The 12709-nt window shown below is 38.0% G+C and overlaps 1 protein-coding gene across 5 annotated transcripts; it reads right to left on the bottom strand.

Moving 5' to 3' along the window:
* Positions 1 to 230: 230 nt before the first annotated feature.
* On the bottom strand, positions 231 to 11247 carry LOC109021991. Of its 5 annotated transcripts, none has more exons than XR_002001162.2 (6): positions 10901 to 11223; positions 10009 to 10072; positions 9340 to 9744; positions 7989 to 8332; positions 7441 to 7726; positions 231 to 494 (listed from the first exon to the last, which is right to left on the bottom strand). XR_002001162.2 is itself a non-coding variant. In XM_019004756.2 (5 exons), the coding sequence occupies exons 1-5, from the start codon at positions 10979 to 10981 to the stop codon at positions 7511 to 7513; spliced, it is 1110 nt and encodes a 369-aa protein (XP_018860301.2). In that variant the 5' UTR covers positions 10982 to 11247; the 3' UTR covers positions 7210 to 7510. The 5 variants fall into 5 exon arrangements, 1 of the variants encoding a protein (XP_018860301.2); XR_002001159.2 differs by having other exon boundaries at positions 232 to 503; XR_002001160.2 differs by lacking the exon at positions 231 to 494 and adding an exon at positions 1185 to 1496.
* Positions 11248 to 12709: the final 1462 nt, after the last annotated feature.

Here is a 12709-nt window from a genome sequence, read left to right on the forward strand (position 1 = left end):
TTAGGTAGTTGTTCAAACATGATTTGGATCTTCTAGAATTTATATATATATGAGTAATATACAGTCATAGATTGTGTAAATACTGCACAATTTTTTTTAAAAAAAATTAAATAAATATGAGATCCACGTGAAAAAATTAAGTTTTTAATAGTGAACTACACACTTTCAAAAGGAGTACGTGGTGCTTGCATAATCCATGATTGTATCTAGTATTACTGATGAACTTTTAATTTAAAATGAGAGGAAGATAGATACATAGAGTGAGTTTCACAACACTTATAACTACTCAGAGCAGACAAAATTAAATAATCAATAAATGTTGTGGGATTAATTCGTGTCTTTCTTATACTTTAAACCCACCAAGAAGTGCAGGAAACAATAACACTCTCCAATGCTTCCGTTGTTACTATATTGGTCTGTAGTTTTCTAAGAAAAAAAGCCTCCAGTGTCCGCCAATATTAGTTCATTCCTTGTCATTGAAGTCCTTACGGTGCCTGCACATACTGAAAGGCACAGCGTAATTTTGATAGTCTGAATGCACCGACCATGTTAGTTCACCCACGAAGTATTGATAACTCACCAATTTAGCTAATATATGATGCAAAACAGTACTTAATGTTAGAGATTTTAAGCATTCAATTGCGCAATGGGTAGCCTCAACCAAAATGTATGGCTGCCTCCCTCTCATCTTTATACCGCCAAGTTTGCTGTGATTTCATAGTGGGAAAGATCCTCCAATGGATCCATAGCATGAGCACTAGTTTCAGTTTTGTAATAACTAAAGACAATGCAACTGCATCTATCTATATAATCTTGCCTTTAAAAAAAAAAAAAAACCAATTCATGTTAGAGATTGCATTTAGTTAGCAATCAAAAGCAAACTCCATACTTCCAATCAATTTGCAAACGCTTTGAAAATTCTCATGATGCTTAAAATATCATAATACTTTCTATTACAAATACCAGTCAGCTTTGGTGTCTCAATGTCATTTTCATAGTACTGTTTTACCCTGCATCAATCCTCAATTACCACTTGTATTCGGCGTATTTCACAGGTATAAATTCTCATCAATTACCAAACACTTACAACTTACATCCCCTAAAATAAGAATTCAAAGTTAATAACCCTTTGGTTGGCAGAGTCACCACCTGGTTTCTTATTTGTTTAGAATCAAGATTTTTTCTTTTTTTGATGTGTACAAATTTTATTCATCAAATGCAATAGGTGAAATCCATTTACAGAGGATGTATACAAAAGAAACGCCTAAATACATTCTAATACTAGAAAAACGAGGACAACAACTCATGGACAGCCCCTCCATTAAGTACAATAGTTGAAGACCAACTAAACAAGGAACACAAAAAATTTCCAAAGTTCTTCTACATTGCATTCCCTATTATGAAAACACCTCTCATTCATTTCCAACCAAATGCACCACATAATGCACAAATGAATAATCTTCCATGCAGCTGCCACTTGAGAGCAAGTATGAAGTCTAATCCAACATGCGAGTAAGGTTGCGTCAGGTAGTGAGGTGATATCAGATATTCTATGAATAATAGTGAAAAATTAATGATAAAATATTGAATCGTAGTGAATAGTAGAGAAAAATAGGTGAAAAGTAATGATAAAAAGTGAATAGTAATAAAGTGTTATGACTACCCAAACGGAGCCTAAATCTACCCCTGATTTTGGCATAACCCAAGTCAGTTCGGATCTTCTAAACACACCATCCCATGACACTTTAGCCACATCACAATGTAGAAGTACATGATCCACTGATTCCGCAGCTTTCTTGCACATGAAGCACCACTCCATAACAATTATTCCATGCTTTCTCAAATTTTCAATTGTTCTGAATATTCCCAATTGTTGTTGTCCATACAAAAAAACCAACCTTTGACGAAACTTGAGCCTTCCAAATACTCTTCCAAGGAAAAGAAATGTAATGCTGATAGGACATCTTATAATATGATCTAACAAAAAACTTTTTAGACGCTGTATATCTCCAGTACATTTGATCCCTCATGCTGTCTGATATCCACCGAATACAACAATCTGAAAAAATCAGTAACCTCCTCAATTTTCCAATCCTGGACAGGTATGAAAAATCTAACATCCCAATGCACCTCTCCATTAGAGTAACTCATCAACTCTGAGATTGAGGCCTCCTGATTAATAGCCAACTTGAAGACAACCAGAAAAGCTCTTAACAGTGCATTCCCACTACACCAAACATCAAATCAAAAGCGAACTCTTGAACCATCACCTACCACAAATTTGACTTGCTTCACAAAATTATCCCATCATTTTCTAATAAATTTCCATAAACTCACACCATAAGTCCCCCTACTCTCCTTAGTGCACCATCCCTCCCAATCACTCCCATACTTCTAAACAATCACCCCCTTCCACAACGTTTTCTCTTCACGATGATATCTCCACAACCACTTCCCCAACACCGCCTTATTAAAACTACACAAATTACAAACCCCCAAGCCTCCATTAGCAACTGGACAACAAACTTTTTTCCATGTTACTAAAGGAATCTTATTCTCACCTCCTAAATCACCCCACAAAAATGCTTTATACAAATTTTCAATATGATTAGCCACTTCAACTAGTAAAGGAAATAATGAAAGAAAGTAAGTCGGGATATTAGAAAGAGTACTCTTTATAAGGGTGATTCTACCCCCTTTTGATAAATACAACATTTTTCACACTACTAACATTTTCTCAATCTTCTCAACCACCTCATCCCAAATATACTTTGCCTTGAACAACGCCCCCAGTGGGAGACCCAAATATTTCATGGGCAAATAGGCAACTCTACACCCCAATAATTCTGCCAAATTGTTAATATTTTGTACATCTCCCAATGGGACCATCTATGATTTACCCAAGTTCAACTTTAGCCTGGTATGGCTTGAAAACATAAAAAGACAGCCCTCAAAGCTTGAATTTGTTCCCCAACAACATCACAAAAAATAAGAGTATCATAAGAAAAAAGCAAATGTGATATAGAAATGAAGCCATTATTAGTAGTTCCCACCGAGAAACCAGATGTAAAACCTCCTCCTACCACAGCCTCCACCATATGGCTCAAATCCTCCATAACAAGAAACAAAAAAAAAAAATAAAATTGGAGATAACGGATCCCCTAACTCAATCCTATAGAACTCTAAAAATAACCACAAGGCTGCCCATTAACTAAAACTGAAAACCGAGCAGTCGAAATACAATGTCTAACCCAACCACACCACCTGTCACCAAAACCACATCTTCTAAGCATGTAGAAGAGAAAATCCCAGTTTACGTGATCGTACGCCTTTTCCATGTCTAGCTTACAAAGAACCCCCGAAACACCTTCCCACATTTGACTATCTACAACACTCATTCGCAATCAGCACATAATCAATGATTTATCGGCCTCTAACAAATGCATTTTGGGGTTTAGAAATAATCTTATCCATCATCTTGCTTATTCAATTTGCCAAAACCTTCGAAATTATCTTATAAATTTCATCTACCAAACTAATAGGACGGAAATCCTTCAACTCCGAATCACTCACTCTCTTAGGGATTAGAGCGATAAATGTGGCATTCATCGATTTTTCAAACTTTTGAAAATCATAAAATTCTTGTAAAACCCGCATCACCTTCTCTCGCACAATCTCCCAACAATCTTGAAAAAAAGTCATAGAAAACCCACCTGGGCCAAGAGCTTTGTCTCTTCTCATCCCATATACCCCCCGAAACACCTCAAGCTCATCAAACGACCTCTCTAGCCATCTTGCTGTAAAAGAATCTACAGCCTCAAAACTCCAGCCATCAATTTTAGCTCTCCAATCTGCTATCTCAGTTAGGAGAGTACTATAAAACTGCACAACATGATCTTGAATCTCAACAAGTGTAGAGAGCACATTATTATCAGCTTTAATCATCTCAATAACATTGTTGCGCCTATGAGAGCTAACCATTTTATGAAAGAAACTAGTGCACTTATCCACTCTTTAAGCCATAGAACTCTCAATATTTGCCTCCAAGATATTTCTTCCATCAAAAGTACCCTCTCAAGTTCTAACACCACTTCTTTCCTTCTTAACAAAGACTCCTCACTTTCCCCTTCAACCTCCAAGGCATGTAGCTCCTCCCAAAGAGATTTTTTTGCTGCTCTACATTCCCAAAAACTTCCTTGTTCCACTTCTTCAAATCAGCCTTCAAAGCTCTGACTTTACTTGCCAAAACAAAGCTAGGAGTCCCCACAAATTGATAAGAGTGCCACCAGCTTCTCACCTTGTCTACAAATCCTCAACTTCAAGTCACGTATTCTCAAATTTAAAATAACGTTTACCCTCATGAATACCCCTATAATAAAGTAAAATGGAAAAGTGATCAGAACATACCCTTGACAATCTTTTATGACATAACTTCGGATAATGAGTCCCCCAAGAAGAAGAGGTTAGGTTTGGATAGTGAGTTGAGATGAAAGTTGAAAATTGAATAAAATATTGTTAGAATATCATTTTTTAATAATATTATTATTTTGAGATTTGAAAAAGTTGAATTGTTTATTATATTTTATGTAGGAATTTGTGAAAGTTGTAATGATAAGATGATATGAGATGAGATGAGATGGGTTAAGATTAACTCTCAATCCAAACGGAGCCTAAGAATCTGTCCAACCTTGAACCTCCTCTATAATTAGACCATGTATATTCTCCCCCCGCCAAAGACAGATCCAGCAATTCCAAATCAAATATCAACTGAAAAAAATCCTCCATGACTGAAGACAGAAGAATTACCCATCCTCTCACTTGGATAACGAATTATATTAAAATCTCCACATATGCACAAGGCAAATCCCACAAATAGTACAATCCCGACAATTCATCCCATAACAAATATCTATCATGATCCCTATTTGGCCCATAAACACTTGCCAATGCCCATTTCCATCCATCTTCTATATTTTTTAAAACACAAGCCACTGAGAAAACACCAACACAATCCTCCACCATCTCAACAACTCTCTTATCCCACGTCACCAATACACCACCTGAGGCCCCCGAAGAAGCTAAGTAGGTCCAACCAACATATGAACATCTCCACAAGCTAAGAATGATACCCTTCATGGTCGTGGATCGACCAGCTTCTATGGCTTCTAGGAGAGCCTTAAATTGTTCTTCATACCCTTCACATGATAATCCCATACAAACTTGTATCTCCTCCACTTTTTTTAACACCCAATCTAAGATTTCCTTGGAAGCAATCTGAGGGGGAAGCATCCGTAAAGGCATCGGACTACCCAACTCCTCCTCAACACTAGCTACTTCAACTTCATCCATTTGTATATTAGAATCCAACCTCTTATTCTCAAATAAATTGCCCCACTGTAAAGTCTCATCCATATCATTCAAACCAGTCTCAGTTCTTCCTCAAAATCTGCATCCAACTCCCAATGTCCACTCCCCTCAATAGCCAAGAACTACTTCAACATACTAGTACCAGTGTCTACCAGATTTATCTCGTTACCTATAGAATCCAAAACCTCTGCACAACCTTTAGATTTCTTTACGATTTCCCCCTCCTCATTTTCCAGCGCTTGAGGCACCACCACTACGCCACCAAAAACTTCGAATGTACCCGTCAAACTTTTCTTTGCCAGAACTAGGACCGTCAACTCGAGTATCGACACCGATACAGATAGATGCGATAACCTTATCCGAAATTTCCAAAATATTGAAAATCCTTCATTTTTCCTTCCAAACCATTACTGGGCTTCTACTTGGGCCTGGCCCAATCTCTTTATTCTTTCCCTTCAGCTCTTCACTTCCCAAACCACCCATATGAAGCCCAACTCACTCCCCTTCTCATTAACCACTTTTTTCTCTTTATCAGACCTAAAATAAAATGGGTCTAGCTCTCCCTTACTCAAGCCCAGCTCGACCCACTCAAAAATACTCTCCACCTTGTTTTTTATATCCACCAGATAATCAAGCCCACCAATGATGACTCTTCATCTTCCCTAAGTGACATCGTGCTATGATTGTTCATCTCCTTTGAGGAAATGAACCGTCTCCTTCTCCAAGATAGATAGTGACTGCGATCTTCCAACCCTTCCACTTGCCTCCCGTATCTTCTCCAATCTTTGTTACGGTGGCTTCTTCAAAGCCTTCACATAAGATTCCTTTCGCCCAACAGACACCATGGTAGAGGAACCAGGTTTTTCATGAGCTCTGTTTCTGTCGGCCGAAGCAGAGGAAGACGAAATTACTTCCTTCAATGTTATTCCAAACTTCCTCCAGCCCTCTCCCTTCGAACCTTTTGGCACAACAATCGACCCCCGCCTCTTATCATGACCAAACTCAGACACCGTCAGAAATCGACCAAAATTGTTATGATTCCTTTGCACTACCAAGACTTGATTCCCTTTCCTGCGAGTTCTGAAAAACTCAAAAGAAACCCCTGAAGCTCCACATGCCCCCACCACTGAAGCCAACCAATCCATCATTGCAGCATCAATGGAAATAAATTTGACAACCCAATGACTACTCTCCGTAATTCTCCACCACAGATCATTTTCACGCTTAAATTCAAATAATTTTTCATCAACAAGTAACTTCTGGCATGACCCCATTTGAAAACCACTCTGCAGGACCACTAAACTACTGAACTTTAACCAGATAATCATTAAAAACTCCAGCGAAAGACATCAGGAATAGACGAAGAAACAAAACTCATTGAGAGAGAGATTTAGGAAAATATTTTCAAAGAATACTCACACAGATATGTATATTGCTTGCACACGCAGGGGCAAGGAGAAGGGGAAGGAAGGAGGGGGAGAGGAAGAGACGCATGCTTACTTTTGGACGATAGAATTAGAACACAAAAAAGAATTAATGTTAATTCTTCTTTCATTTCCCACCACTTGCAAATCACAAACACTTGAAAAAGTTTCCATAAATGGAGACGTCCTGCTTTTAACCCCAGAACCAGATTCATATGATCAAGATACCAGACTCAACTAACATAAAAAATAGATTTTGTGTGTGAAAGGTCAAAACAAATAATTATGGTAGTGTGAGAAAGGGATGAAAGAGAGAACATTAATGCTCTTACAAGTTGCCTATGTTCTAACCATTCTGGATGACTTCGGAAATGCATATTTGTAAGGAAAATGACCAATATATATATATATATATATATACAAGGAACATTTGTATTTGATGAACATTGAGAAAAAGTGCACATCAATTTTTGCCTCTCTCCTACACTTGAAATTTTCATACAAAATATTCTGCAACCACCTTTTAATTTCCTTTAGACAAGTAAAATGCTTCGATACCCATAAGAAAAATATCCTTTTGGTTTTGAGCTCCCACCAGATCATAACTTAACCGAAAAGGAGTCATGCTCCACCAGATTTATTAAATTACCTGAAAAAAGAACACCTGCAGCGATTGTTCCCTGTTATGTGAGATGATAATTTTTCCTGAAACACGTGTCTCACTGCACAGTCATGGCAGTAGAAGGGAAGAACCGCATGAGGAAGCTTGAGAGAGACCAAATGCAAATGACCCCAAGAACTTGGAGGACATTGAGAAGAGTACTCAGAGAGCTGTTTATTGCCAAGTTGTGTGAGGTCATCTCAGCTCCTCTAACTGTAAATGACAAAGCTGTCACCAGTTGTGCTGCTCTGTTCAGTTGGTGCAATCTATAAACCTGCCAAGCGTAAAGAACCTCATTACTTTATAGGCTTCCAAATGTTTAATTAAAGATTTCATGAGGTCATTCCCTAAACTCACTATCATAATTTTCATACGATTATATTGAACCACCAAAATAAAAATCAAAGCCTCTTGGTCAATATAAAAAGAGACATAATTACCCTACCTGAAGGAAAGCTGTAATAATACTTATCAGGGGGAAAACGCATAATGCGAAAAAAAAATATTCTCTCAGTAATGAGTCATGATTGCCCCACCTGAAAGATAATTGGAATGACAGCAGATGAAGGTGACTTCTTATATCTCGCATACTGCTCAAATGCAAACTGGACAACAATACCGACGAGGTATGGAGCAAGAGTAGCAGACGCTGCTGGACCAGTCCACGGCCAGACCAAGCCCATTGTCACCATAGGAATGATTAGACTAAGCACTAGGGCAGCTACAGAAGAGATTCGCTGACCTAGATGAGAAGCCAGGGTTCTGTCCATGCCTGTAGCAGAATCTGGCATGATAGGTCTCCTTAAGCGGTCAATTAGTAAAAGAAATACAGCAACTCCACAGTAGAAAAGAGCTTCAGTAAAGAACAGTATGAGGAAATCTGCAGATGGAGAACCAAGAGATTGTTAAGAGAACAAAACAATTTAATCCTGTCTATATGGCTGTGTTTTCAGAAGACAAGTTTTATAATTGTCACCAAAAGCAAATTTTTTTCTTTTTTTACAAGGGAAATTTTATTGATAGGAAAAGGCATAGCCCAAGTACACAGGAAGTATACATCGAATATGCCTAAACCGAGATCAAAAAATTAAATATGATATTTCAATGGTTTTGATTTTCCTAACCGAAAACAAGAATCAGAAAACATCATTTTGAAGTTCTAGGAATTCAAAACACAGGAAACCATTTTTCAAATTAGGAACCAAGCAGCTCCTTAGATTCTTGAGCTAGATCACCACAATAGGATTCAAAGATTAAAGTTAAAAAAGAAAAAGCCACATATCATATGAGCCAAAAAATTCTATCTGGACTCCATAAGGACAAGTCAAGTTTGAATTTCAGAAAATAGTAATTATCCAACCTTTAAACTCATAGGAATTACATAAAATACAGATGCTGTTTTGCCACTCCAGTCCATTTCAAGCACATCCTATATTGCATTTGAAACTTCTATAGCCAGTTTACATTATTTCAATCAGTTCCCATTCATTATCACTCTTTCCTTGTGGAAAGTTCTACTCTAACACCACCCCTCAGTCATACTCCAGATATATTTGAGGTATCCATCTCAGATGAATATCATCTGGATTCAGTTCCTCAGACACCACATAAACTTTTGAAACCCTAGGATCATCATATACACCTAAACCTAAAATAACTTGAAAGATCTTTAGCTATTATAACAGTCTTTCACCAGTAATCGCCTAGTATCATGTGTCCCATCGTTTCTAAGTTTGCAGCATCAACATTCACCTTCTACCGTACGGTGTCATAGAATTGACTGTACAGGTCATCCTAACTCCTAAGGTGTACCTACCAAGATCTATAACCCTGCCCCGGAAGGGGGGGAAAAGGAAACCTCCAGACCAACAAAGAATGTGGGCTTACCTGTCAACAAAGAGTCCTCAAATACAGTGGAGAGCATTCTGCGCATATAAAGTGAGGGGAAAATGAAAGAGGCTACAAGGACAGATGGACCAATAAACCAGAGTAGGTTGTTCTGACTCTTCTGTGGGCTGGAAATAAGGACTTTGTCCTCTCCTTTATATGGACGGTTATAAAATGAGAGTAAACCGGGTTTTCCACCAGTTCCCTTGAAATGGATATATGAGCTGCTTGCAGGAGAAACATCTTCAGCAAGAGGAAGATGATTTCCTACCCTTGATGGATCTGGTTCGATCTCACTATGTTGTGTCTGTTCTTCAGAAATAGCAGTAGCACAGAGAAGATGTTGCCCCTTCGGGAACTTTCCATTTGACTTCAGCTTTCCACCTATGCACTGACATGACTTGCCTACAAAAAACTTTCAGAGCAGTATTACTAATGTGGTACTTTTTACAGAATTAATCCATATAAAACCCTTGAGGCAAGAAGACTTGACCAAGTGACTTGATTTATATTAGACACATGAAAATGGCATTACAGTCAAATGAACCGTGTTACTGTAATTTAACTCAAAAGTTGCTAGGCGTGTAAGGGAAAAATATGGGCTGATCAGTTTGCAGCTTAAAGCAAATTGTAGAACTTCGAGAATTATCAAACAAACATGGAAGTTACCTTTAGCATATTTTAGCTGAAAATCATGTTTCCGAATCTCATAAAATCCTTCTGATAAGCTCAACTGAACATCAAAGTGAATAAGTTATATGGAGATAAATGTGTAAAGAAAGTGCTCTATGATATACACACATTAGATTAGATTGAACTGGAAAGAAAAATAGCAAAGATTCTTCAACAAAGAAGAAACAGATTCTGACTGATAATAATATCCACAAAGCAGGAAGTAACACAATTTTTAATATCGTACGGTCACTAATTACGATATTAGCAAGCGACACACAGAGGAAAAAATAGATGAAACAAATTATCTCGCTCATGTTTCAAGGGATGCAAACAAAGCAATGACTTATAATGAATAAAAGAGAGATGGCACACAATGAATCTTACTCCAATACTAGGTCAGCAACACAATCCTTTAGCTTATCAGAAGCTATGCCTTAAATGTAAGTTTGAATGCTGAAGTCCTCAATATCAAACCTTTCCCCCCAGTAATCAGTATAACTTATAAGGTTTGAATGTAACAGACATCACGAGAAAGCAGATTACACATCACATTAGTCGTATTAACCATGCATTTTCTACGACAGACAACATGTACCATAAAATAGAGTAGAGGCATCTAAGTTAAGCAATGGCTGCCCAGTAGGTCAAATGGCAAATTTTACTTAACCAATACTATCTAACCCTTCACTACTTTCGACCCTAACATTTCTCCAATCGATAGGTAATAAAGTAGCATTGAGAAACGAATTCACCAGCAAAAACAAAACTTTTAGCAATTGAAAACCCTAAAAACAGATAAACATAACAAGGCCCAAAAATTTGCTTAAAAAATAGAAGAAGTAAGAAGTACATGTTCCACAGTAACCAAACATGAATACAATCATACCCAGGAACTTCTCCTCGATTGTAAAGGAGAAGAAACAGAAGCGACCAAACAAGAAAACGAAGAGCCAGTTTTGACAGCCATATCCGAAAGCAATAAAAACCAGCAGAGTCTATCACAGGCTAAGCCACTCCATGCTGGTGAGGCTTTAACGCAGACCCATTTGATTTAAAGGATGTTTATGACTAACCCATTTGGGAATTTTCCGAGAAAGGAAGGAAATGCTGTGAAAGTTAAGGAATTCGGAGATTCTGAGTTGTGGATTTTGGAGTTTCAAGCAAGGAAAAGGGAGAGGGCGAGAGCGGCTTGTTTCTGTCTCTCTTGTTGTAGGTTCAAGCAGGTGAAGGTTTTGGACAAAGGAAATTCTTGGTCCCCATTCAGGATTGCAATTCAAGCCTAAATGAAACGACAGTGTTTCATTTATTACTAAATGAAACACTGCGTTTCAACCATCACCCAATCGCTCTCCCCTCCCCCCATCTCAGAAGTCAGAACCAACCCATCGCATCCCCTCACCCCATCCTTCTCTCAGAAAGCATACCCAGAGGATTACGTCCCCATCGCCCTCCGCTCACCACATCGCATGCTACGCCGTCGTCCCCTTCCTCAGAAAAGAGTAAATCCCTTCCTCCCCCTCGCCCTCGCCCCATCTCCGTTGTCGTCCCCTTCCTCGAGGAACCAATTTGCCCTAGACATTTTTTCGGTTTTATTCGTATAACTGCAAGGTATAGCTGCAAGGTGGGACTGAAAGGTATAGCCTTAAACATTTTTTCATATTTTTCGTGGTTTCCTTCGGGGTTGGTTCCGGAAAATTTGTGTTTGGTAAGTGTCAATATATGGTAATTCATGTTTGGTTCTGGAAAATCGTAAATTATGCAGATGAAATGTACGAATAGTCACTTTGTAAATTTGTGAGGATGTTTTCAATACTTACGGTTTGAGTTATCTGGTTTGAATACATTTGTCTGGTTTGATAAATCTGGGTTCCATATGGTAATTCCAGTGTATGTATTTGAATACATTTGTGAATTGCACCATTTATCAACATCACTAGTTTTGGGTTGCTTGGTACAAATTGCACCAAGATCTGTCCTATCCATATGGAACTCATTTGTGAATTAGTTATAAACATCATGTTATTATTGATGCTTGTGTGCAATCTACTTGTTTGTAAAAACATGTGAATGGGTTCCATATGGTGCACTCTACGAATTGTTCCATATGGTTCCATTTGATTGCAAGGCTCACTCTACGAATTGCAAGTGGTGTCCATAATGTGATTATTGCTTGTATTGCAAGTGGTGTCCATAATCTGAAAAATCCATGAACAAACAAACACTCTGCTTTATATATGGCATTAGAAGCATCCCAACAGTCATAATCTTCAAGAATGGTGAGAAAAAAGATGCAGTTATAGGTGCTGTTCCCAAATCCACATTGACCCTTAGCTTCCAACAGTCATAATCTGCCTTGTAGTATTGGTTTCTTTGCTTCTTAGCTTCTGTTCTCTCAAGATTGGTGCATTCTGTTACCTTAATAGAATGTACTTACAAATATACTTGTTTGAAATGGCTATTTTAGAGTTCTTTATGTACAAGTCACTGCTGACTTATGTTTGCTTGTTGTAATGTCGGAGATCATTGCATGCATTACTTCAATATTATCTGCTGTAGGCATAACACAGTGCTGAAAACTGTTTCTGGTTTTGATATGCTTCATCTTGTTTGGTTGATCGTTCTTCAAATCATGCTCCAAAATGTTTATGCGGAGAGATGGCACGTCTAAAATTCTCGAACACCCCAACAAATCCAA

This window comes from Juglans regia, chromosome 9 (genome assembly GCF_001411555.2).
Source record: "Juglans regia cultivar Chandler chromosome 9, Walnut 2.0, whole genome shotgun sequence".
NCBI lineage: Eukaryota > Viridiplantae > Streptophyta > Magnoliopsida > Fagales > Juglandaceae > Juglans > Juglans regia.

Coding starts and splice junctions, on each gene's coding strand:
- LOC109021991 (XM_019004756.2), bottom strand. CDS start 10,981: ATGGCTGTCAAAACTGGCTCTTCGTTTTCTTGTTTGGTCGCTTCTGTT. Junction 10,073..10,900: donor AATCGAGGAGAAGTTCCTGG/GTATGATTGTAT, acceptor TTTGATGTTCAG/TTGAGCTTATCAGAAGGATT. Junction 8,333..9,339: donor TGAGGACTCTTTGTTGACAG/GTAAGCCCACAT, acceptor CTCCATCTGCAG/ATTTCCTCATACTGTTCTTT.